Source organism: Haliotis rubra, unplaced genomic scaffold (assembly GCF_003918875.1).
Source record: "Haliotis rubra isolate DU_JTF1 unplaced genomic scaffold, ASM391887v1 Scf665, whole genome shotgun sequence".
In the NCBI taxonomy this organism is placed as follows: domain Eukaryota; kingdom Metazoa; phylum Mollusca; class Gastropoda; order Lepetellida; family Haliotidae; genus Haliotis; species Haliotis rubra.
The window spans coordinates 551,000-578,490 of record NW_025767374.1 but is presented as its reverse complement, the minus strand read 5'-3'; the positions used below and the strand labels follow the sequence as shown (position 1 = coordinate 578,490).

The 27,491-nt window shown below is 39.5% G+C and overlaps 1 protein-coding gene and 1 long non-coding RNA gene across 4 annotated transcripts; both read left to right on the top strand.

Moving 5' to 3' along the window:
- Positions 1 to 795: 795 nt before the first annotated feature.
- LOC124257535 (AT-rich interactive domain-containing protein 1B-like) lies at positions 796 to 26,144 on the top strand. Of its 3 annotated transcripts, none has more exons than XM_046691633.1 (14): positions 796 to 964; positions 4,331 to 4,659; positions 4,720 to 5,051; positions 7,126 to 7,314; positions 9,417 to 9,447; positions 11,655 to 11,689; positions 13,700 to 13,765; positions 14,393 to 14,532; positions 18,665 to 18,734; positions 19,649 to 19,753; positions 20,969 to 21,013; positions 23,034 to 23,070; positions 23,289 to 23,407; positions 24,914 to 26,144. In XM_046691633.1, exons 2-14 carry the CDS (start codon positions 4,335 to 4,337, stop codon positions 25,103 to 25,105), a joined length of 1,686 nt encoding a protein of 561 aa, XP_046547589.1. In that variant the 5' UTR covers positions 796 to 964; positions 4,331 to 4,334; the 3' UTR covers positions 25,106 to 26,144. The 3 variants fall into 3 exon arrangements, with proteins under 3 accessions (XP_046547589.1, XP_046547590.1, XP_046547588.1); XM_046691634.1 differs by having other exon boundaries at positions 4,331 to 4,701; positions 4,762 to 5,051; XM_046691632.1 differs by having other exon boundaries at positions 4,331 to 5,051.
- LOC124257537 lies at positions 15,154 to 16,873 on the top strand. Its single transcript, XR_006893297.1, has 3 exons — positions 15,154 to 15,253; positions 15,534 to 15,632; positions 16,571 to 16,873. It is a non-coding gene; the product is annotated as an uncharacterized LOC124257537 (long non-coding RNA).
- Positions 26,145 to 27,491: the final 1,347 nt, after the last annotated feature.

The following is a 27,491-nucleotide window of genomic DNA, read 5'->3' as shown; positions in this document are numbered from 1 at the left end:
ACTAGACAATATTTCAACAAGTATTGTAAATTATTCAAAACTGCTCTTCTCACACTCAAATGAGTTCATTCATACCATCAGGTGGTTTAGACCAGTTTCCCTTGCATGTGGGGAAACCAGCCTGTATTTGAATAAATTGGTTAGGATTGTTCACCACAGTAGAAATTATTAATAATAAAAATACATTGGGCATTTATATAGCGCATCATATCCAGAGAATCCTTGCTCAAGTGTGCTTAGCCATATGCTCTGGAGAAAAGGACGGTTTTCAGGGTGGAAAGGAAGCATCTGAGATTTGTGTCACTTGGGGCACTACGGCCATATTAAGCTGCCAGCACACTGAGATGGAATAATGTTCTGTTTACTCGTTCCCTCACTACCTCACAATGATAACACTTACATATGACCAATTCTTCACCAGATACAGAACAACAGATGTACACAATGTCATTATTTTATCTCATTTATTATTTAATGTCATTGCATATTTAATGAGTGGAGTTCTTCATATTTATACTAGACAAGTCTGATTTAATGGTTGATATTATATCCTGATTATAAATTCAATAATGATTTCTTTGACAGGAATTGATTTCATCTGGATCTTACAAATAAATCTTTGAAGGGAAATCGAGCCTGCATAGTTCTTGATACTTGATGTATAGATTTCTTATCAAGACTTACCTTAGGTGGCTAAAAATAATTGACAAACAATTGTTCATTTTGACAAGAAAATATGGGGCGTTTTGACACAATTGCTGGGTCCGTTTTGACCGGGGCTCGATTGTCAAGGGAGATAACTACCAAGAAGCGGCATTTTCCACGGTGATACGGAATATCATCAGTCGGAAGTTTTGTGCGATAAAGCGACAAACGTGCCTTATAATCCAATAGCATCACCGTCTCTCTGAAATACGACAAGGGAAGGACAGTGGGCAGTGCTACATGATCTTCACAGAACAGAGTAGGTGCTCTTTGACTTAGACCCAGAGGCTAGACACTTGACAAGACGCTGCTGCTGAAATTAGTTCAGCGGAATATCTAGAATATTAATAATCTAAAATTGATGACTGACATTTCCTGATAATTCGTGTTTATTGTTACAGTAGTTGCCATATGTGAGTCATCATTAGTGAAATTCCCATAGACTTGCATGGTAATAAACTCTTGCAAGAATAACTTTCATAAATTTAGGTTCGGTCGATGTTCAATACTTATCCAGTTGGGAAATCATCTCCGCTACATATACATAATTTCCATTCAGTAATTTTCCGATGCTTATTAAGAAAACTGCAACTATTTAAACAACATATATTAGACATACCAATCATGTCTAACATGGCTGTCTATGGGATAGATTAAAAGTTGTAATTATATATGGTGCTTAGTCAGGTGTCATTCGATAATTAATTAACGGAAAGATGAAAGAAAATTATGCACACGTAGCTGAAGATGATTTCCAAGATGTTTGCAAAATATCAAAATAAAATAACTTCTACTCAATTTGAAAAAATTATTCTTGCAAGAGTTAATTAACATGTAAGTCTATGGGAATTTCACTAATGATGACTCACTTATGGCCAACTACTGTACGTTATACAATGCCGTCCGGTATTTCCGCGCACCTAAGCACATCGATCGCAACACGGCAACTAACGTCTCTTATTTTTTGTGGTGTATGTGACAAAACATTCTGGTATGCATCATAGTTACCTAGAAATATAAGTTTTATTGACGACTATAAGATTCTAACGTTGCATTATGCCATACGGTTGACCTTACCGGCGTTCTGACGACATCGCTTGCTGTCCGGTAATTCTGTGCAGCAACTGATGCACTTAACATCCAGCTGGAGATCCGAAGTATGGAAGCATCTTAGGGCCAGATTATTTTCAAAAATCACTTCATCAATGTAAGGAAGAGTGTTTCATAATAAATCCAATTATGAATAATGAAGAAAAAGGTTTAAAAGTCTGAAGAAAACTAATTTTCATAAAACTGTCAATTTATCTGTCAGTTACTTATATTTACTTACCTTTAGTGATTAAAAGCCAGTCCCTAATAGAAATGCCTCAGTTTCAAGTGTAAATGTGGTAGCAGACGATGTTTACCTTCGATACGGATGTACGCTATTGCAGCTGCGCAGAATTACTGGACGTGCGGAATGACCGGACTCGCTTGTATATTTATTTGTTTGCATGCCAGAGAAACATGTATGTCCCTCCTCTTCAACCCTCTTCGTACACAAATATTCTTTGCTGTTTTGAATTCATGGGAAAATTCTCTGTTTCTTTAGGCAAAGCAAAATTGATGAAAGTAACCACTGAAAATTAGCTATATTGTAATACTTGGTTGTCTAAGAGTGAGTGAGAGTGAAGTAAGCTTTACAACACTATTAGCAATATTCCTGCAATATCACCATATATAGCTAAAATACATGGAATTATCATGAAACGGCCCTCCCATTATCAGAAATTTGCGGGCCGCTGCAAACGATATTGGACCGCTCAACCTTAACGACGGGCCACTATTAGTTCTGTTGTCAACTGACGTCATAGTGGGTGCGTGGGCTCACGGTTCATTCGACATTAATTGGCTTTCGACAGGCAGATATTCTGGGCTAAACAAGTCAAAGCAACCCGAATTCCCGCTTTAAATAGCGGTAATATTGGCTTTCTTGTTGGTGCTAACCTTAACAATTGCAATATTAAGGCTGTTGATGGACCAAAACCGAACACTGACATCGTTTGACATGTTGCAGGCTATGGTCTTGTGAAAGGCCAAGGTCGAATATCGTCACTTTCTGTTGTGACGTCACTTGAATTGTTCGATGATGTAATTGCATTCGGGCAGTCAACCCCGTCAGAAGTTGATTTGGGTAAACTTACAGTCAAATTCCTTCATTGTTTTCTTTTTCTTTTCAACACAAATTCCATCTATGTTAGCAATAATAACGGTAATGCTATTTTTGAGGGCATTATCATTTAGCAGAAGCCCTCGGTCTTTTTCAACTGCCCTCCTTCCTCGGCAGTTAATGGAAGACCTCGGGCTTCTGCAAATGATAATGCCCTCAAAAATAGCATTACCCTTATAGCAGGACACCAGAAATGGGTTTCGCTCATTGTACCCATGCAGGGAATTGAACCCACCTTGGTCTTTGGCGTGATGAGCAAACACTTTAACCACTAGGCTACCCTTCCTCCCTGATTATTTTAAGAAATGTTTTTGGACACATAGAAGTATGTAATAGAAATAATAAAAACAATTTTACAAGAGGAAGAGGTCATGACGCTTATATGCAGTGGGAAGGTAGGTTCAAAAACATGTAAAATTAGGTGTACATGAAATTAGGTAGCCTAGTGGTTAAAGTTGGCTATTCGCCCTTTCAATCCCCACATGGGTAAATATGTGAAAAATTTCTGGTGTCCCCCTTCCGGGCTGGAATATTGCTAAAAGCCTCTAAACAGTCAGTCAGTGAGTACCCTTTCATTTAAAATATAAAATCTCTTTAGGCTGTGCCTCTAAACATTTTCAGTGAGTTCCTACTATCAGGCCGTGGAGTCATCCTATAGATGAGCGAGTGAGTGAGTTTAGTTTTACGCCGCACTCAGCAATATTCCAGCTATATGACGGCAGTCTGTAAATAATCAAGTATTGACCAGACAATCCAGTGATCAATCGCATAAGCATCGATCTGCGCATGACATGTGTCAACCAAGTCAGCGAGCCTGACCACCCGATCCCATTAGTTGCCTCTTACGACAAGCATAGTCACCTTTTGTGGCAAGCATGGGTTGCTGAAGACCTATTCTACCTCGGATCTTCACAGGTCTCCTATAGATGACATCCTATACCTTGTCAACTGCTGACAGGGTTAACCTCTTTGGTCATGTGGGCAAGGCATCTGACGTTGAATCAGAAGATCTGTGGTTCGAATATCAGCATGGGCCTCGGAAATTTTATGGCCTCTACATTGGCTCCCAATGTGGGACTGAGCACATGCATATTGAATTTGAGCAAAATGTGTCTCAGTATCCTTGTATTCAGCCCGGGGAGTATGTTGCAGGCTGATGGGGAGTATGTAGTCTAGGGAGTATGTAGCAGGCTGTGGAGTCATCCCACAGATGACACCCTTACCTTGCCAGCTTGCTGACAGGGATAATCTCTTTGGTCATGTGGACAAGGCGTCTGACGTCGGATCATGTCTGTGGTTCGAATCTCAGCATGGGACTTGAAAATTTTGTGGTCGCTACATACCTTTAGACCCTGCTTTAAAGGCAATGACATATGTGTTGACATATCTGACCTTCTCATCTCTTTGTATTTTCAGCACAATGAGGAACTTCAAAAGAGGGCAAGGCGGGAGGAAAGGAGGTCAAGGTGCGGCAATGGGCAAAAGTAAAGGTGGCTATGGAGGCATGATGGGAGGTCAAGGTGGTATTAAGAGCAGAGGTCAGGGTGGTACGATGGCAGGTCAGGGTGGCATGATGGGAGGTTATGGAGGTATGATGGGAGGTCAAGGTGGCATTGGAAGTCAAGGTGGTATGATGGGAGGTCAAGGTGACATGATGAGAGGTCAAGGTGACATGATGAGAGGTCAAGGTGACATGATGAGAGGTCAAGGTAACATGATGGGAGGTCAAGGCAGTATGATGGGAGGTCAAGGTGACATGATGGGAGGTCAAGGTAACATGATGGGAGGTCAAGGTGACATGAGAGGTCAAGGCAGTATGATGGGAGGTCAAGGTAACATGATGGGAGGTCAAGGTAACATGATGGGTGGACAAGGTGGTATGATGGGAGGCCAAACTGGGATGAATATGATGACTGAACAAAGTTTTGGTAGTGGTGGCAGCAACCAAATGGCAGACAGCAGACAAACAGCATTTGTTGAGCTCATCCAAAAACAAAGTGAAGTTATAGAAAAGCTTGCCAGTCGTGTTGGCATCTCAAATGAGGTTAATACTGGTGCTGGACCAAGGCACATGGGCCCACGAGGAAGAGGAGGCCCCAGTATGATGAGCCCACGAGGAGACGCAATGGCAATGAGGGTGAGCTACTTTTAAGGATAAACTTTCTTTTATAAGGAACTCTGCAGAATATGTGTGATTTGAACCTTGCTTCAGTGTACAGTCCATGTAACCATTTTAAACATGTCACTGTTTAGTAGTGTTGGGAATTTGTTAAAATCTCATAATTGATTATTGGTTCATCACAACCAATCAATCATTGAAGTTAATTGGTAAGCGTCATTTATCACATCATTTTTCTGGTGTTTGTTAATGCACACAAAAAACATATAGTTCTTTCGTTTGGTTATTTTTTTGCAAATTGCACTGAATGCATTTAAAATTTCACCGCTTTAAAGGGTGACTAGTATGTTAAGAACATAAATTTCCTGAAGTCTTTAGATGACTTTGAAATCATGACTTGGAACGAGCTTGTAGCGTTATGAAATGTAACAGACAAAACCAGCCTTCTGAAAAATGTTGTTAATGGAAACAAGTATTCCAAAATTGTTAGCGTTCGATTATGAGAAAACATGATCGATTGCTTGATCGTGTAGTCATTGCGACCAATCTTCGATTATTTCAATTAATCAGACCACCACTACTGTTTAGTGTACTAAAGATAAACATTATCATTGTGTACATAGAGAATACTACACGAGGTCTCATTACATACGAATTATACGAAACGAGTGTCCTTCCCATGGTACCTGACCGAGCGAAAGCGAGGTCAGATAACATAGGAAGGTCACGAGTTTCGTATAATTCGTATGTAATGAGACTGAGTGTGGTATTTTATTTGTTACCCACGTCTTACATGCATTAAATTGACAAAATAGCGTATTTTGTTATGTTTTGGTTTCAAACCCAAACCGGGTTTCATAAAGAGGTTGCGGAAGAGTTTTGTACTGTAGTACAATATTTGCATGACGTGTCACTGTAATGACGCCACTGCCTTGGTAACCGATGTCACTATGCATGTCAGTTGTCATCGCCGTTACAGCCTCCTACAGTAAACTACTCCGTGAGCACCTCGCTTTCTTGGTTTCCAGTTGCTTCATTCGCTAACATCACTGGTGGAAACATTGGCGTTTATGTTTTCGACGGATATAATGTCTCAGTTCGACTCACAATTAAACAGCGACACGGCAACGTTTGCAATGTTTACATTCTCACAATGCGTTTAAGTTGTAGAATGAATGAATTCACGTGTTTGTTATGAATGAAAAAATAGTTATGTCAGAATGTGACCTAATTGAGAGGTCATCAGTTATCCAATCAAATCGTTAGAATCTCAGGTCAAGTCGTTACGACACAGGTCAACGCGATATGACACTCATGTGACGTACGAGATTAGTATGCAACTACCAATACGTTGACCTCGTGGGTAATAATACATTGTACTGAGAAGTCCTTTTCTTCTTGTGACATAGCATCATTATTTCAGGATGAAGTCAATCTATCTCACTGTGCAGAGTTTTGTTCTTTACCAATTTCAGGATCCACTGATTGGAGTCTTGAATGTAGTATTCTCCTTGATTATGATCACCTGGTTTGTCAGATCCATGCGTGATACTGTGTATAGTGACCAAAGTAATACGTTTCCTTGATTCTGGGTATTCTTCAAATATAAAACTGACATGCTTTGATATAGCTGAAATGTTGTTTGAAATGAGCTACAAACTCACATCAATGTTAAAAGTCATAAGTGATAATGCTTGTCTCGCTGACTGATGTTTTAAGTCAGTATGTTTATAATGTTGATGGTTTGTTTCCGCAAAATATATTTCAGCAACAAATTTCACAAAGAACCAAACTCAAAATGGAAACAACACAATGTATATAAACCTACAAGAAATTTCAAGTGGTAAATTTTTTCAATCTAGTAGAAGCTATATCGCATGCTATGGCAACGAATTTGAATGGTCACTGAAAAAGTCATTTTTACCAGTAGATAGTTGTGCTTTAGGACAGTCATTGGTACCTCAATGCCGCTCGTAAGATTTTAACTAATGAGGACTGGTCAATGACTTGTCTAGCTGTGTCCTGTCCTAACTCACTCCCACTATAAATCTCTTTCTGTCTCCCTCTTTCACACTCATTCACTTTGCTTCAGGGAGATGGACCCAGAGGACCAATGTCTGGGTCCTTCAGGGGGATGGGAGGTGGACCTAGAGGACAATTCCAGGGTGGTCCAAGAGGACCGGGTCCATTTCAGGGTGGCCCAAGAGGGTCATTTCATGGTGGCCCAAGGGGACCTGGACCATTCCAGGGTGGTCCAAGAGGACCGTTCCAAGGAGGCAATGTAAGCATCTTTTCATTCTGAATACATAAGTTTTCTATGGCATTGTTTTATGATAAAGAATTATGAGGTGGACTCGCTGTTATTAGTAGTGTTCCCAAGAATTCTGTATATCTGAGAATACTACATCTTGTGGTAAGAGCCAACAATGTGAGAACTGGCAGATTGTGTTACAGATCCGTAACCTAAATTTGTGGATAACCTTCATTCGTGGATCGAGGTAATTATCATGCTATCTCGTAAAGTATGTCTCATGTGAAGTCACAAAGCGGTACTTTTGATGTATACACAGTGCCATGCCTTTCTCTCAAAAATGTTCCGAATCTCTGCATTATGCATAAATACACTAAATCTAATTGTCCAGCACTGAGATAAATAGCCCAAGATCACTAATGCCACTAATAACAAATTTTTTTTTACAAAATGTCAAGTAAAAACAATACCGTTAGCACCACCCTTGTCACATCTCAACGTCTGCTTTCTTAGTGTCAATACTTACTGCAATGGGCCGTCATACATAGCGATTTCAGGCTTCGAAATACCCCATGTATTAGCGTGCCATGGCACAGTAAATTTTGAAATGGCACGGATAAAAAATGTTCTCGGTGCCCTTATAGCACACCTAATGTTTTTAGAGACATAACTCACCTTCAGTCATTTAATCCCCCAAACAAAACACTTATGCAAATGACAAACAAGTAAAAACATTTATTCACTTTATCACCCAGGAAATCACTGGAATTATGATGGAAGATGTAAAGAAATGTGGTTGTTTTTCCATTTAGAGTGAAGGGAGTACTGATAATTTGGTTATTGAACAGGAAATTGTGCATGCTAGATATATTGAACAAGTGAACCTGTCACAAAATTCTTAGCTATTAAAGTTGTTGGGGGAAAGCAGAACAAATGAAGCTTAAGAAAGCCATCTGAAACAGAAGACATATCAGTGAAAACAGAAAACAGGTTACATTTGTTGTTTACTAACAATAAATTTCAAATGATCATCATCACTGCTACAGTCATTTATTCTTAAAACATGTGGGCACACTTGACTTCTGAAAGGCACATCTAAGATGTTTGTCTGGTGCCCTAAGGCACACTTAGAAAAAAAGTATTTCTATCCCTGGAGTTTTTGTAATCCATGTAACAAGGTGACATCACATATTGTGTGCACCCAAATAGGTGATGATTGCAAATGGCTTCGCTAAACAAATGTTTCATTCATTAGTGGAGTGTGAATATTAAAATAATCAGTGAGTATACAAAATGAAATCGCATTTAGTATTAATTTGCTGAATCAGTTAATAAAATAATCAGTGAGTATACAAAATGAAATCGTGCATTTTCCCCACATAAATATTTAATTTCACTGCTGGTTCCCCAGCCGTATCCACTGGAATCAAGGTTAAAACTAAACTCAGTGTATACCTTGATTTTATCGATTAATACTCAAATTGTCATCATTGAAAAGGTTAAAGATTTATGGCAATCATGCACAAGATGATATTATTAGAAGCATGGCTCCATGATTGTCAACCACTCAGGGCAGTTCCACTTAGCTCCCGAGCAAACATATGCTGGTAGTAGGAAGTAACCTAATGGATCAGCTGGTCACACCTGGTGACCTGGTTCATTGCGTTTCCTTGTACACAGACAGCATGGTCATAACATCAGTCACTGGATTGTAAAGTCCTGACACGTTTACTCGTCTCTGTCAGATAGCTAGAATATTGCTGATTGAGAAATTGAAAGGCAAACAAGCATTCTTGTTAATGCCAACAGAAATGGAGTTGGGCCATGTTGGCGGCTCACCAGTTAACTTAAAAACAAGTTTAAAGTCTGCCAAGGACATCAATAACATAATCCTACTTACTTTATCTTCAATATTGCTTGCTCAAACCTTAGGTTTTAGAGCCCTTTCATTCATAATTGAAAGAAACTGTTCATAACTTCGAACTTCAAATGTCTACCTGGTAATTACCATGATTATAGCAATCAACCGTGATGCCATTCAGTGTGTTACATTGTGTAGTATATGTTCCAGCCATTACACCAACAGTAGTATGTTGTAAATGTAATGATCTGCTCTCTTCTGTTTATTGCAGGAAATGAATGATCGAAAATTCTTGAAAACGTGTAAGAGTCCAGAGTTTCCCATTGTCAACTACTGTCAACTAGTCTAGTGTAGATCATCCTGCCATTGGGTGATGAAGGCTGCAGCTCTTGTACATCTCTCAGAGAATGACTTGTAGTGACTGGCCCGTAGTGGCCATTGTAGAATCAGAGGGTGACACACCTTTCATGGGTAACCCAGCAGAGAGCTGCTCCCAGCTCACAGAGGTGTTGGATATGTTGGACACAGTCGTCCTGACACATGGTATATGATGGTCATGGTATGAGGACACATTGTCCTCAGTGTGAGGAACTGTTCTCAGCATGTGTCCTCAGTGTGATGTCATGGTAGGACAAATTGTCCTCAGTGTGGGTGTAACTGTTCTCAGCTCACAGAGGTGTTACGTGTGGTATATGCTGGGCATGGTTTGAGGGCGCAATGTCCTCAGTGTGGTTTATATACATACATGCAGTATATGTAGTACATGGGATACATGCAGGCCATAATAAGAGGATGCATTATAATGCTCTGTTTAAGAAGGGTATATGTTGGCCATGACTAGATAATATCCTCTGTGTGTGTGTGTGTGTGTGTGTGCTCTGCGTGTGTGCGTGAATGCGCGATCGCAGCATCGCTTGTGCATGCGTGTGCATGCCATGGTGAGAGGACGCCATATGTTGGCATATGTTGGCGGTGTTATGAGGACGCATTGTCCTCTACGTGTGTGTGTTACACATGGCATATGTTGGCGGTGTTATGAGGACACATTGTCCTGTGTGTGTGTGTTACACATGGCTTATGTTGGCCATAGTGAGAGGATGCATTGTCCTCTGTGTGTGTGTGTTACACATGGCTTATGCTGGCGGTGTTATGAGGACACATTGTCCTGTGTGTGTGTTACATGGCTTATGCTGGCGAGTTATGATGTGTGTGTTAACACATGGCTTATGTTGGCCATAGTGAGAGGATGCATTGTCCTCTGTGTGTGTGTGTTACACATGACTTATGCTGGCGGTGTTATGAGGACGCATTGCCCTCTGTGTGTGTGTTAAACATGGCATATGTTGGCCATAATGAGAGGACGCATTGTCCTCCGTGTGTGTGTGTTACACATGGCTTATGTTGACGGTGTTATGAGGACGCATTGTCCTCTGTGTTTGTGTTACACATGGCTTATGCTGGCGGTGTTATGAGGATGCATTGTCCTCTGTGTGTGTGTTACACATGGCTAATGTTGGCCATAGTGAGAGGATGCATTGTCCTCTGTGTGTGTGTTACACATGGATTATGCTGGCGGTGTTATGAGGACGCATTGTCCTCTGTGTGTGTGTTACACATTGAGAGGATCATTGTCCTCTGTGTGTGTGTTACACATGGCTAATTTTGGCCATAGTGAGAGGATGCATTGTCCTCTCCTGTGTGTGTGTGTGTGTGTGTGTTACACATGGCTTATGCTGGCGGTGTTATGAGGACGCATTGTCCTCTGTGTGTGTGTTACACATGGCATATGTTGGCCATGGTGAGAGGACGCATTGTTCTCAGTGTGTGTGTTACACATGGCATATGTTGGCAATTACCGGTATATCAGGATGCATTGTCCTCTGTGTGTGTTACTGCTCTCTGTTGACAAACATTTTTTACAATGCTATATGTTGGCCATAAGAGCAAACGTCCTCAGTGGATGTATTGCCTGATCACAGATGTGTCAGTTAAATATGTACTATGAAGGTGGCACTAGCCTGCTTTAACATTGAATATTAATAAGAAAGTATGTTTGTATTAGACTTCTCACCATTAACCATGATCATGGTGCTCAACAACTGTAATTCTGGTCAGCAGACAACTATGAACCAAACTGTATTCTCAGCTCCCATTGTCTGTTCTGCCAACTAAGTTGCATCAAATAGCATTAGATGATAAGGTTTATCACCAATGTGGCAATCTTGGAAAAGCCACTTTCCTGTTTAGAACTATTCTTCACATGACAATAACATTGATTACCATTGAGGTGTATGTTAGTGGGGCCAATCATAAGTCCTATAATTTGACATTAACCTATGATCATCTTAGCACTAAGATCAGTTAATGGCATGGGGCCAATGTAATGTTAATTTATGTTGATGTTTAAGCATGTATATTTCGAGATATCTATACTGCCTCCTGGAGGATGAGATGATGACCACTGTTGATGTTTTTGAGTGAATTTTAATAATAATGATTTTTCTTCCAGGTCAAATTTATCTTGACACCATGAAGAAAAATGTGGTAAGAACACATGTTTTGAAAAATGAAAATCTAAAAATTCAATGTGATTTGTAATTAGTGATCTTCAGTAACCTATGCTTGTTGTGAAAGATGACTAACAGGACTGGGCGGTCAGATGCACTGACTTGGTTGACACATGTCATCATGTCCCAATTGTGTAGATCGATGCTCATGCTGTTGATCACTGGATTGTCTGGTCCAGACTCGATTGTTTACAGACCCCCGGAATATTTATGAGTGCAACTTAAAACTTTACTCACTCACTTACATTATTAGATTTTATTTATTATCCCCCGCCGCGAGTTTAGCGCGAAGTGGGGTATGTAGTATTAGGCTCCGTCCGAATTGGGATATCTTAAGAAACTTTGACTATATTATTTTCATATTTGGTACCTAGGTTCATCACAGTATAAGAAACGTACCAGTTAGGTTTGGTGACCTTGACCTTCATCTCAAGGTCACAAGGGGACTTTAATGGTTTACTCTTGTCAGCAAGATATCTCAATAACCGTTCACTAGATTTTCTTCTTATTCGACACCAAGCTTTATCTAGGGAAGGCGCAGGGCCCAGTCGATTTTGGTGAACTTCACATAATTTTCAAGGTCATGGCGACTCTTTGAAGATTTCAGCATATCAACCTGCATGTTATGCTTGTCAGCGAGATACCTCAAGAACCATTCACTGGAATTTCTTCATATTTGACACCAAGCTTCATCTAGGGAAAGTGCAAGGCCCAGTCGATTTTGGTGACCTTCACTTAATTTTCATGGTCACAAAGACACTTTGAAGATTTCACCATGTTAAATTGCATGTTAATATAGTCAGCAAGATATCGCAAAAACCATTCAGTGGATTATTTTCATATTTGACACCAAGCTTCATCTAATGAAGGCGCAGGGCCCAGTCAATTTGGTGACCTTCACATTATTTTCAAGGTAACTAAGACACTTTGAAGATTTCAGCATGTTAACCTGAATTCACTGGATTTTCTTCATAGACTTTCAAGACTTCCCTTGAATGTTTTTCAATAAGCAATTTCTTTAGTACCACTTTTGCATATTTCATACACTATGACTTTCATGTCAAGGTCAAAGTCAGTCTTGAAAATATTTGTGTGTTTGAACAACTAAAGAGCAAGATATCAAGAGAGGTTGACTGGTCATGTTTTTGTTGACATTTAACTTCATCTTAAACTTTCATTACTTTTTAAGTTTGATTTGATAATTTGTGGAGGGGGATTATGTCACCTTAGTGACAATGCTTGTATATAATAGGGCTGCAGTGACTCCACTATGGGGCATGTATGGTACATGTCATGAATATTGGGTAACTGATACAACAGGAAATCAACATTTTTACTGACATTTGCTGCAGAAATTTGGCCGCTGAGCATGTCTATATGAAACCCTGATTTCCCAAACTGGAATTACAGATTTCTTAATTCATATTGTTTTATAATAACTCATATCACATGTGTTTCCCTAACAAACGTACATTTGTCAAAACATAGTTTTCACCAAATTATATGCCAAATGCACTTAGTTTAGAATCCAAGATAAAGAATCCCTAACTGTATCACAATACACAAATGTATTCTGTATTGTTACAAATCTGCAGTACTGAGCACCAGATCACAGTTATTGATAGAAGGTAGAGTTGTCAACATGAGAAGCTTTTTTAGGGACCGTTCATTATTTATGGTGATGATGATTTTTATGGAGAAGCTAATACAAAGTGAATGGAACCCCCCCCCTACAATTTATGTACAAACTAAGTGACTCCTCCCATCCAGTGTTATGTACAAAATCAATTTTGTACACAATCAATTTTGACACACAACCCCACCCCCACCTCCAAGTACAAAAATTGCTGCCCCCCCTACCTTCCCTCCTAGCCATAAATTATGAACAGTCCCTTACCACCTACCATTAGTGTTCAGGAATCAATTATAAGTGTGTTTGTTCCGTAGTCTGTGCACAATGTGTATGATGGCAATGGTTGTGTTCCAGCCGTCTAATGAGGACAAGTTGTCCGGTTTCTGTGTCATCTGCAGCCACCAGTCAAAGAATAATCAAGTGAGTGCTGTGTATTTTCAGGTCGCCAGTAATGATAAAGGTTTGGAGTAACTGCCCCTTGCTCTATGAGAAGAGTGAATCATATAGCCAAGAGTTAAGATCCTGGGTCTCGATCCACAAAGCATTAGTTGCGCTTCATCATTCGAAGCCAATCATAGAATTGCAATGGCTTGTAACACTACAAAACGCTTTATGGATTTGGACCTAGTTGCTGTCCTTATTAGTAGAATTACAAACTGGAGGTCATTTCAGATTCATGGTATATATAACAGCAAGATTTCCATAAGAAAGCAAGATTTATGGATGTCAACTTCTTTATTGTGAATAACATGACTTTTCGGAGTGTATGCTAGTTGCACCTTCATCAGGTAATGAAGTTATGAAGGCGCAAGCATACACTCCGAAACATTGTGCTATTTTCAATAAAGAAGAAGTTGACATCCATAACTCTTCCACTTCTAAATGCCTTTCAAAGATAAGACTTCCATAGCTTGTAGCACAATGCCTGCCTATTGTAATGAGTGCTCTGTCTCATCATTACAATTGTTCCTGTAGTGAAAGCAGAGGTTATTTTCACTCTCTGTCTGGTACTCTGTCGAGAGTTATTATGCCTCTCATGTTATTCAGGGTTTTTTCAATCATCGGAGGAACGAGATGCACTTACGTCAAGAGGCGAGGATTGCAGAGATGCCGGAGAAGATCCGGAGGCAGATAGACAAAGTTGTGAATGAACTGTATGCTGTCAGGGAGAAGCACAAGTACCTCATGTCAGTATCACACAGTTCATATAGGGAGGTCAGGCACGGCGGCCATCTTGTTTTGAAAGTGAAACTAATCAAAATTCATCACATTTCAGTTTCATAAACAGAAATAAAAATAACATATATGCTTGTGAAGAATGTCTTGATAAAACATTATGTCTATTGTTGTTTTGTTTTCCTTCTTATTTCATAATGAATTGAATATTTCTTCACATATGCAACTTGTTAGGTTTACAAGGGCATGCTCCCATTTGCCAAAATGGCACCATCTAATCGTCGTACCCTCAGGGTTCACGGTAAAAATAGGAGGTGTGCCTGGATTCACATGGCTACAATATTTACATCACATGACAGATGGAAGAGTCTATTTCATGATTTGGACTCCGTTCTGAAGCTAGAGGCGGGAAATTTGAACAACAAAATCATTCAAAGGTAAGTTTACCAAAATGTTCTGAGAAAAAATGAAAATGGCGGGAAAACGAATCGCCACCGTACATTTCCAGGCTATCTAGTTTCTAAAATCCATAACTGAAAAAACGTAAAATGCTAGGCACACATACTATTTTGCAAACGAAGTTCCATCGTTTCCCCTCTCTCACAGCAGACATGAGAGCTGACTCGCAAACAGAAGAGTTCACTATGGAAGGGGGGAGCGCAAAAAATGAAAGTGTCCCCACGGACAATGTGACAGGTTAAGCCCTACATAACTACACAAGACTTACATAAGGTATAATGTACTTTATTTCTTTGATGTGAATGAAAGGTTTTTTAGAAAAAGGTAAACCATTGAAGAAAATACTGATTTTATAATTACCTCTCCCCATGTATAAAAGTGTACTCTTCCAATTTTTACCGCTGTCACTAACAGTGAATGTATCAACAACCAAAACATTCAAGACATCGTATGTTCAATCTCAATCCTGATAATTCCTTCCAAACACTATTATCACTGACATGTTGTCTCTCTGTTTACACTGGGTCGTAATTAACCCCAATTTCCATCACAGCAGTGCTGTCATGACAGTCGCTGATCGAATGGGCTTGGTCCGTAGTGGGGGTGATGAGGGAGAAAGTGGAGCACTTGCTGACACGCCCTGACCTGACAGGTAAGGGCTGTGCCTCTTGTAGACAAATATAAATGGAACAAGCATTTTATCTGTGCCACAACACCATTTAAAACTATTTTTTATGTACACTGATGTTTTCATGACAACGAATGTCCTCGTATCATTATGGACTAATCCATGTTGTTTTTTGCTACACCTCGTCACAACTTAATTGAGGACGACATTTTTGTGTGCTTTCATTGTCTGCTCCCATTAAACACACCCACCTTGAAATGAGATTATGTCAACAAGATACAGCTAACTTCCAATAAATTGCCGACCAAATTTCTATCATACACACATGGAAACTACCGAAAACTATTTCTCAGTGTCACTTCCGGTTTGCTTCGTTAACCCTCGTACCATTATCACAATGAAATAATTATTGGTGAAATGTGTTTGCTTTGACTTGACATGAGCATGGTAACATGGTATTAAATTTCATAGTAGAAATTACGTAATTGTAACGAAATATCATAAATAACAGATTTGAACTTTCCTACTCTGTTTTTTTGCACCAATGAAAAAATGAGGGTTGGTGTATGTATTTAATTATTTGAATTTTTTTTACATGGATTGGTGTTTTTTGGCAACCAAACCTTGAGCAGTTCTTAGAACTATCTCACCGGCTTTAACCACTAAACCCTAAAAATATGTGAGATATACCATTACAAAACAACAATATTTACCAAATATTTTTTTCAGATTTTAGGGGAACTTTTACCCATGTCTTTTACTATCAAGTTATTATCACATATATCTGTAGATTATGAACATTGTTGAAAATAAATATGTATTTTGTTCTGGACTTGATGTCATCTCACTAAATGGAAAATTATACTTCATGAGAGGGGGAAAATAACCACCAAAAACAAGATTCATTGTATGAAGACTATCGTAATTAATTTTTCAAATGATGTATTAATTTCTTCTTTCAGTATCCCAATCCTGACCTTATCCTGAACCATTGTCTTTTGTTGGAGCCCTCCCCGCTTTCATACCGGTAACAAGGGATGAGTCTACTGTGTTTACAGTTTAGATATAACCTGATCTAATTATCTAAACTTGAAATATGGTATGCTCTTCTCTAACATCAAATAACTAGTTCTTACTGTCAAATTTAAATTTCTCGCATCCTATTTATGGATGAGAGTTCATCTCTGTTTGGCAACATTAATTATTTATTATGTAATGATATATATCATTTCTTTCTATTTTAAAACATAAGCATGATAAATGCACTTGTGTTATGATCTAGACTTGTATCATGAATGAAATATGAGCATGGATTGACTTTAGATTGTTTACTAAGGTAATTATTCACTATTTTCACACTATTTTACACATGAATATTTGGATTCAAATAGTGAATAAAAACTAGGTGTTGGTGATGACTGTATGGTCCTTGTACTTTGTTTAGAGCATTAACAATGAACATTGTCATCTTCAGTGAATCATTATTGGAACACTAGTCTTCAGATGGTGATGTGTGCCGATGAAACTGAATAAAATATATCAAAACCACATTTCTGGTTTGTTGTTTCTTATTATGAGAGATAAAGCCTTATTACTTGCAGGAAATATTGTGTTGCAGTAGCTACAAATGTAGCAAATGGAAAGATCTACCTGCCTTCCAAATTTCATCAGGATATCTTCTTTATTAGAAATTTTATGTTAATTTTTTGTGCGTGTCATTGGACCATAACATGGTGCCACATCTATTATGAGATGAAACATGACAAAATATCAAAATTTGGATGATCATTTTAGATAGATAATGAAGGATTAATTGTTTTTAACTTCATTTATTGGGACAAAATAGTTGTTTTTAATCACATTAGCAATCTTGAACTGATTGTCAGTTATTTGCACACGTATAAGACCATTCAAAGTTGGGCAATTTTGTCTATTCTTGGCCATACAAATTCCTGTTTTTCCATGTTTTGACAGTATAAAGTTAAAGAGTTTTAATACAAACAAGGAGTTGATTATGAATGGTTTGTTTGAACACATTTTTTTCAGATGAATAATACATATTAAATAGAAAAACACCTATTCAATTTTTTTCCCTGGCCCTTTTTAATCCCTTCATTGTGGCCAAACTGAATGGCGGCCATCTTGGTAAACAAAATGGCGGCTATATACACTAATAAAACATTCATATCTCAAAAGTTTTTGACATAAATTAAAAAGGAAAAGTGCTTTTTACTCACTTATGCATGAACTAAAAGTGTGTATACACTTCTGAGTAATAAAATGCATGTACAAAATAAGCCTGACCTCCAGATTATTGTATTTAAGTTGCCTTTATGAAAACCTGTCTATAATTTAAAACAGAATACACTGATATTAGAAGTTCACTATGAATACACAATGCTTTTAGAAAGGGGTAAGGTGTAACGTGTGTTATATTTGGTATTACCCTTTCTCAGTATAGCAAGTAAGTAAGTGAGTTGAGTTTTACGCCGCTTTAGGCAATGTTCCAGCAATATCATGGCGGGGGACACCGGGAATGTGCTTCACACATTGTACCCATGTACAGGGGCTGTCCCTTTCTCTGCAGTCCTCCCTCGTAACAAACAGTGAACTGTGTCAATATTTTAATGATAGTTTGTTAAACAACTTTATTATTTTTAGGACAAAAATTCTGCAAAAAACTCACAGAGATGGTCTGATGTTTTGATTATGATCAGCGTTTCATTGAATATGTTATGTTTATTAGTTTTCGAGTTAGATTGCAATTCATCGGTCCGCTTTTGAGCCAAACGGACTATAGGTGCCTGACTCTGAGGGTGTGGGTTCAAATTCCAGATGGGACTCAACCCCCCAAAAGTACTAGAATCTGTACTTTACTGTGAAAGTGTAATCCCAAATATAACATGCTAGATTATTGTTGATTGTCTGATTAGATTATTTACAGACTGCTGTCATGTAGCTGGAGAAACAAACAAACCAAATCTTTTTCCTTGATATTTAAGTTCTGAAAGTTGTTGACATTCATCATCTACAATACATCCATGTGTTTTGTGCAGGTACTGTTCTGTCTGTGAGGAGAAACTGTCTGTTCCCTACTCTGACCACAAGAACATGATTACACATACGGTAAGTTGTGTTCCAAATAGCACATAGAATCAAGAGGACTTTGTCATCTCAGCCACTACGTCTGTGAAGGGTGACTGTCAACTTAAGTCATTTAGTAGCATTTACCTCTGAGTTAGCGTTTGTCTCTAGCCACTCATAGAGTCGACAAGAAGGATGTTGGAGGTCAGGCTCCTTGACTTGGTTGACTGCTTGTCATTGTTTTCCATGTCCATGCTCATGGTGTCACTGGATTGTCTGGTCCAGACTCAATTAGTTACAGACTTCCATCATGTAGATGGAATTTTCATGAGTGCGACGTTAAACGACAAACAAATGATCTAAACCTCTGTGGGAATCATAATGCCTTGTGAATCCAGTGTTTGAAAAGTACACTGCTGTTCAACAAGTACACTGAGTTCAACAAGTACACTGAGTTCAACAAGTACACTGACTTCAACAAGCACACTGACTTCAACAAGTACAACAAGTGGTGAGGTGAGGTTAGGTTAGGTGAAATTGGGTTTAACGCCGTGCTTGTCAATATTTCGCTCATATGACGACGTGCATGTGTGTGTATGTGTATGTGCGGCTGCTTGTACTAGCCCAGACTTAAGCTGGTTTTATAGTGCTAGCCCACTGAGATACCATGCCGCAGTGAAGCATGAATACCCCTCTCAGACACATTATACTGACTCCGAGCTGACCAGTCCGTGTTGTACCCATAAAATGCCAAGCGCCAGGAGGGACCAACAAGTACCATATTTTAACGTCTTTTGGTATGACGCGGTCGGGGATCGAACCGCAGACCTTCCGCTCTCCGAGCGGACGCTCTAACCTCTACAACAAGTATACAGGCCACTTGACAAATACATGTAGACATTAATCGACATGAAATGCCATTCCCACTATGTATTTTGTTCACTTGCTCTCCACAGACCAAAGCGAAAGCAGTCCGTGCTGGATGTCAGATCTGTAAGAGTGGTCCTATGAAAACCTACAAGCAGTTCAAGGAGCACTGTTACACTGAAACCCACATTCAGGTAAGCATAGTCTGCCTGGCTAACACAAATCATTTTACATAAAATGTCTGTTTTATTAATATCATGTTTTGCTATTGCATGACCTTTGTAGTGTAATTTAATGTTCAGGAGGCCTATGTGAATCTGTCTAGGCATCACCATTGATGTGTAGAGTTCTCTCCCTTAGGCTTGCCAGGGTTTGCCAGAGATGCCAACCCTCCCAAATAAAACAGAATCATCCCCAAAAAAACATGTCGATTCCGCCATTCCAACAAAGCCAAATTCATTCCGATTTTTTTCAAAATATAACAAAGATATAGATAGTCTTACTTACTGGAGGGCTAGGATGATCTTTGACTGTAAATAATGATAATTAAATAAATACAACACTTTATTTACAGAAGTTCTCAAATTGTTTACATAAGAAAGTAATCCGGAAGTTGAGAAGGCTGCCTGATAAATTCCACACACTGTTTATTTTATTCACTTAACATTCACAAACACTGCTTCCGAGTACTGCAAACCGGTTTCAGTTGTATAAGGATCGCTATATGTAATGGCATTGAAAAGTTTCGTTCCTTGAGTGCAACAATTTATAGGGATCCCTAATTTGTTGGGGAAATTCCAATTTTTTTCTATCTTAGGGATCTCAGATTCCTAATTGCACTAATTTGTGGTTGGCATCTCTGGGGTTTGCTATTTGTGGTTTGAATCTGTGAATAGCCCTGATGATGGTTTGTAACATGTTAGAGGTTTGACCTTTAGTAGCCAACCTGACAAAATGTAGAAGGGGTAGAGGGGGGGGTTTATGTCAGAGTCAGCTGTCATGAAGTGGGAACTTCGTGGACTTCACCACCAATGAAGACTCCATATTTGAAATTTACCTTTTGCCTTACTGAAAGCTAAAACTACTTATGGCCATAACATGATAATGTTCAAAATGTTATCAAATCGGTGTGAAGGCAGTAATGGAACTATATATATATATATACATCTTCCACTCTTCAATGTTTTAAATTTTGATATATATTTGACCTTTGCACATTAATTATTGTCCTAAATTCTCTCAAACTGTATTTCTGTGCAATGCAGACATCTTCAACAAAACTAAAACCATGAAAACATTGGTTTTCCTTATGTTGATGTTGAAGTTGGCTACGTTTTGTGTTGAATAAAACTATGAAGATGTCGAGCTGCAAAGAATATATTTAATGATACAATATTTGACGTGTGCAGGAAGCAGACAAGTTGGACAAGAAGATGGAGGAGGCAGTTGATGTGGTGAGTTGGAGTCCATTAACTTATGTTTATGTGTGAATAATTTGTTTGTTTTGAGCCAGTCAGTAAGTGTGGAGTGGTGGTTATATCGAGTAATGTAATGTGTAGTAATGGTAAATTTCAACACTGGCAGATTCTGGGTCTGAACAGATCCAAAGTATTCAGAAAGAGTTGACTTGGTCTTCCTGTGAGCAGGGGTTTTGCATGGTAGGGTGATTATGCATGCACAAATGTTGAAGATTTACGGAGTCCATGGATTCAAACATAATAGAAGCATACCTTAAGGACCTTCATTTCAAACTCTATACACTGACCCCCTTATTCAAATGAAAAGTCAGAGATTCTAACGGTTCCTCAAAGGCGCTGAGTAAATCTCACCCCTTTTATCACATGACTTGTGAAAACCAATGCTCTGGAGAGCAATGGCTATAAGTCCATGCACACGTCTAGGACAGACTAGCATGAGTGATAGACCCTGTACTTGTATAGGACATACTTGTACATGAAGAAGGGTTGCATCTCCACTTGATGCACGCATCAAGAGATGGAGTTGCAATAGATAACTAATGGAATATTAGTATATCTAAAATCCACACGAAAATGTCAGAAGTTATGGAAGAAATCTGACAAGTTGTGGTCCCCCAGACTCATCAGAGAGAAGTTGAAAGAATCTTCAACAGTGCCGTCATAAGGTTCCCAAGGGGGGTAATACAGGACGTAAATCTACAACCAGTGAATCCAGAACGTGGCCTGTCCCACCACCGTTTCCGACGGATTCTGCAAGCATAATTAGCATGAGTCAGGATAAGGAAAAATATGTAATTTTCTGACTAACATTGATATTTTATACTTGTCCTGACTCATGAGGTTAGCCCTCCCAACCTCCCCTCTTATGGCACTCTGGATTTCCCTGTAAATCCGGGTGTCGGGCTTACATACGGAGAGAGTGACAAATATGGCCAATCATGTGACCATTTGGGCGCCAAATTTGCTGGACACGATGACCGACAGCCTTTGAAATTACCAAACATTCTAACTTTGTACTGGTCAAACTCTGGTATATACCGGATAACGGAAACACTGTGTCTGACTTGGATAGTCATGTTAAACCTGTGGCATTATATTTCGTTTAGGTAGGACAATATAACCAACATTAGTCCATGAAGGCACGTATACACACTTACACACATTACTGTATGGGTACATTAATACTGAACGTGGCATTAAATCAGCTCACTTTCAGTGAGTCAAGTGGTCCATCTCTGTAACTGATTGTGTGGCGCTGGTTTTTCTGTTCTGTTGGTTGTTTCTTATGATTTCTGTGACATGTTTCAGTACTCAGGCTGCATCTTGTCAGGAAAAGAAACCTTTCAAAATTTCATCCTAAACCACAGGACCAGTGAGTGGGCAATAATTAGTGGTCCTGTCTGCACTTAACTGGTCCAAAATAACATTCATAGATTTACTGAACTATCAATACAAAATTCACTGGCCACCAGGACCCAGTGTTCGAAATTAATGTTAGTCCTTAGGCCTGAAGCAGACTGAAAACCACTTGGACCCACAGCTTTTGTTTTCTGAAGGTCCTTATGGCTGAAAGCTTTTTCTTAACCGAGGACTCTGACTGCTCTGACATATCCCTGTCTGAACATTCTCATTCAGAATTTTCAGAAGACTTGGATCTTGACTTGGATGTCAATTTTCTTGTAAATGAAGACTAGTCAGTCACTAGAGTTAAATTAAACTCTTTAACTCAGTTTGTTAGTTGTCACATTTTTTGTTTGCTGGGAATTACTTATATTGTAGCTAAAATATAGGGGCTACACATTCTGCTAAGGACCTACAACTTTTTATGGTTCTGGGTCCTTAGAGCCTGCAGCTTTTCAGAGTTAAGGGAAACACTGCCAGGACCACTGCAAACTTTCATTTACCAGGACCAGCGTAAATTTTGCACACTGTCATGTCAGCCTGTATATAATCATCTAAACCAGTAATAATAAACATTCTTTACTTGACCTTACAGAAAGACTTACCACCATTTCAAGATGGAGTTGTATACGGTAAGTTGTAATATTAGCAAGCTTGTGTATAAAAACTAGGGAGCTTGAAGCTCCTCTTGGAACATTTTCGGAATATGTTAAAAGACACTTTTCAATACTAAGTTTTCTTAATCTCTTTTTCCTGTTAAAATGTATGTTAAACACAATGTAACAAACAATAAGATATTAAGTTAATGAGATTTAATAAGTATCATATATACTTTTTCTTCTATTTGCAGTCAGCAAACATATTGAGCCAATATTGGGCTTCTATTGCGTCCTGTGTCGCAAGTTCCTGAGGGACGAAGCAGAAATGGAGATCCATCTACAACTGGAGAGACACTTCAACCATGTGAAGGTCAGTAACAACTACAAGTATTCCATCCTCAAAGATCTGTGGGGTTGGGGGATAGCCTAGTGGTTAAAGTGATCGCCCGTCACGCTGAAGGCCCGGGTTCGATTCCCCACATGGGTTTAATGTGTGAAGCCCATTTCTGGTGTACCCTGTTGTGATATTGCTGGAATATTGCTAAAAGCAGCGAAAAACTAAAGTCAATCACTCACTCAAGGATATGGGTTAGAACTGGTCTTCAACCACCAATGCTTGTTGTAAGAGGCGACTAAGGGGATTGGGCGGTCAGGCTTGCAGACATGGTTTATAGGTTGCGCAGATCAATGATCATGTCAATCATCAGTATTTTTTTACCGCCTCCGTGGTGTAGTGGTTAGAACTTCCGCCTGGAGAGCGAAGGTCGCGAGTTCGCTCCCCGACTACGTCATATCAAAAGACATTAAAATATGGTACTTGTTGGTCCCTGCCTGGCTCTCGGCATTAATGGGTACAAGGACTGGTCAGCTCGGAGTCAGTATAATATGTCTGAGTGGGGTAGTCATGCTTCACTGCGGCATGGTATCTCAGTGTGCTAGCACTATAAAACCAGCTTCAGTCTGGGCTAGTACAAGCAGCTGCACATACACATACACACGCATGCACATCGTCATATGAGCGAAATATTCTCAAGCACGACGTAAAACCCAATTTCACTTCACCTCACCTTTATTGTTTGGTCTAAACTTAACTGTTTACATGCTGCCATCATATAGCTGGAATTATCGCGGAGTGCAGCGTTAAACAACAAACAAACAAAACGTGTATCCCAGGCCGGCCATATTAGCTGAGTATCTGGCAGTCACAGGACTCATCATTATACCAACTGGAGTTTAACCCGTGAAGATCCGGCTTAGAATTGGTCTTCAGCAACCCGTCCTTGTCGTAAGAGGCGACTAACTGGACAGGGTTGTCAGGCTCGCTGACCTGGTTGACACATCATCGTGTCCCAATTGTGTAGATCGATGCTCATGCTGTTGATCACTGGATTGTCTGGTCCAGACTCGATTATTTACAGACCGCCGCCATGAAGCTGGAATGTTGCTGAGTGCAACGTTATACAACAACCAAACCATACAAAAAACCATTGGAGTTAATGTAATTGTTTGAGTATATACCATCATATGATGTAGTATTGGTGCTATTGTAGGCTTACGAGACCACCAACAAAATATTAAATGTGTAAATGTTTGCTGTGCTTTCAAAATTATCTGTATGTGAATTCTTGGTAAGATTACAGAATACCGGATACCTTCCTAACTCCTAGGGTTAGGGTAAGGTTTAGGATTAGGGTTAGGGTAAGGTTTAGGGTTAGGGTAAGGTTTAGGGTTAGGGATAGCGTTACATAGACGTGACATTAACAATATGGTTGGTATGTATCCGGTATTCTGTAAGTGTACCGAATTCTTTGATGACAGTGTCTTTTATCAATACTTTTCTGTTTCCTTGAACATGTGATCCGTCTTGGTGTTCCAGGACGAGCATTACAACAAGAGGAAGTCTGACAAGATAGACTGGGGGGACTACACGCCAGTAGCGGAGGAAGAAGAAGAAGAGGAGGCTGACAAGACCAATGGATCTGCTGCAAACGAGGCAGCCATGACAGAGGAGGAAGGTAAAGAAGCCAAAGAGGAAGAAGACATGGAGACAATGGAACAGGAATGGTAGATGGGGACGTGACACTCCCGGAGGAAATATGAACCAGCAAGAGCAGATTGAATTACATTGATCTGTGGCTTGTCTGCCAAAGATTTGGAGGTTTTCAGACAGCAAGTAACTGGCATTGAAGACCTGTCTCTTTCATTCTTGATTCTTTTTGTTAAGTCTTCTCATAGGTATTTGCATATGCCCTGACGCAATTTCTACAATATTTTTATTTTATGTATCAATGCATCTATGAATGTTGATATCTATGTGGGATGAGAATAAATACAAAGAGCCATATTGAGTCATTTACTTTGCTAATTCTTTGTTTTTGAAGTGTCAAGTTCATCATTATTTCATAAGGAACATCAAAACTGACAGACATGTTTGAAGATGTTTTAGTGTTGGCCAAAAGGAATATAGCATCCTAGCTTCATCCCCATCTTTTCCAATGATAAAGTTGTCTTCATCATCCTTTAAGTAGGCTTTAACTGACTTGCATCAAATTACTGTGGGCGGTGGGGTAGCGAAGTGTTTAAAGCGTTCGCTCGTCACCACGCTGAAGGCCTAGGTTCGATTGCCCACAGGGGTACAATGTGTGAAGCATATTTCTGGTGTCCCTAGTCGTGATATTGCTGGAATGTTGCTAAAAGAAGCATAAACCCTTAATAACTCGACAGTTACAAAGAGAGAAATTGGGGGGGGGGGGAAGGGCGGTTGTTGTTGTTGTTGTTTGGGCTAGACAAAAATCAACTCCTACTGGTTTGGGGCTGAAAAAGGGACATTCTCAACATTTTGTTTTGCCTAAGCATGTCAGTTGCTGTGTAGTGCTTGGTAGGCATTGTGTAGTGTCAGTGCACACAGTAAATATGGGTACATTATCAGTCATTAATGCGGAGTCGGCATGTTTAGTGTTGTAGAACCTATTGTCACTGATCATGTTCTGATGTTGTGTAAGAAAGCTGCCACGAGATGCTTCATATGGATTCATTCAGTTCTTATTATTAAAACTGAACTTGATGAATTCAACATACAATTTCTTTAATAAAGTATGTCGTTTGTCTCCTCTGTTGGGTTGTTCCTTCAATTAGGTGGTCAAGTAATGTTGGTTAATACTTCATACAGAAGACTACTGTTTGTGGTGGTCTGTAAATAGTTGAGTCTGGACCAGACATTCCAGTGATCAACATCATGAGCATCGACCTATGTAATTGGGATACAATGACATGTGTCAACAGCGTATGAAATAAGCCCAATCCCCAGCCAGACATCAGGGCTGGTAACTTCAAAATGTTACCAGTCCAAAATGGATTTAACCAGACCTGACACCAAGATATGACTCAGATGTATATAACATCTCAATATTTTGCCAGACCATCGGGCTGGCTAGCTGTAAATCTAGACCATCCGTCTGAAATCTAACCCGTCTAGGGCGGTCGGATGGGCCTTATTTCATACACTGGTGTCAACCAAGTCACAGAGCCAGACCCCCCGCCATTAGTTGCCACTTAAGACAAGCATGGGTTGCTGAAGACCAATTCTAACCCACAGACTCTCATTGAGTACAACTCCACTGTGGTTGGATTCCCACCATTGGTCAGGGTGGTAGTAACAGCCTGGGCCCCCGTTCCTCAAAGCGATCGTAACGCTAAGATGATCGTAACTCCCATACTTTAACATATACTTACAACAGTCGTAGCGCTACGATCACTTTGAGGAACAGGGCCATGGACTATCCAAGTTGGTCGGGAATTGTCTGTGGTGTTTAGAATCAATAAACTGAAACTTGTGACGACTTTAGTCGGACATCAAATGTTTTCATGAAAAGAAGTGGTTTATGTAGGCAGTGATGCTTACTTCATCGGGTCAGTGGTACACTTCTCACAGGACCAACAATGCAAGAGCAGTGTATGGATGGAGAATCATACAATAAACAACTCTGGCTTATATCCTTTTTCAGCATGTGTACTTAGTTCACACCCAAACACACTGCTACCAAATACTGGTGAATATGCACTCAGAAGGGAACTGATCTGTGGAAGACATGATACAACACAACTTCACTCGACATGCTACAACAAGATCAATATTTAAGAAGGTGGGATCAAATCCCAAATCGTTTCTTGGTTTGTGAGCACTGTACTTGGTTGTACAAGTCACATTTCCTTACACATCACATGAAAGCAGTTTCAAACCAAACTCTATTACTATGCCTACACAGCTGGGATAAAATAACATGCATCATCCAAGACCATCTGATCCTGATTGTCTTCTCTCACGGTAAGCATTGGTTACTAAGACTCGGCATGCCGAGCGAACGCTTTAACCACTACGCTTCCCCACCGCCCCTTTGGGACATGGACTGACTGACTGAGTGAGTTTGGTTTTACGCCGCTTTTAGCAATATTCC

Bases quoted from the DNA above. Each gene is read 5' to 3' on its own strand.
- LOC124257535 (XM_046691632.1), top strand. From the start codon at position 4,335: ATGAGGAACTTCAAAAGAGGGCAAGGCGGGAGGAAAGGAGGTCAAGGT. The intron at 18,735-19,648 runs GTAAGTTGTGTT...TGCTCTCCACAG, and splicing joins AGAACATGATTACACATACG to ACCAAAGCGAAAGCAGTCCG. The intron at 23,071-23,288 runs GTAAGTTGTAAT...TTCTATTTGCAG, and splicing joins TCAAGATGGAGTTGTATACG to TCAGCAAACATATTGAGCCA.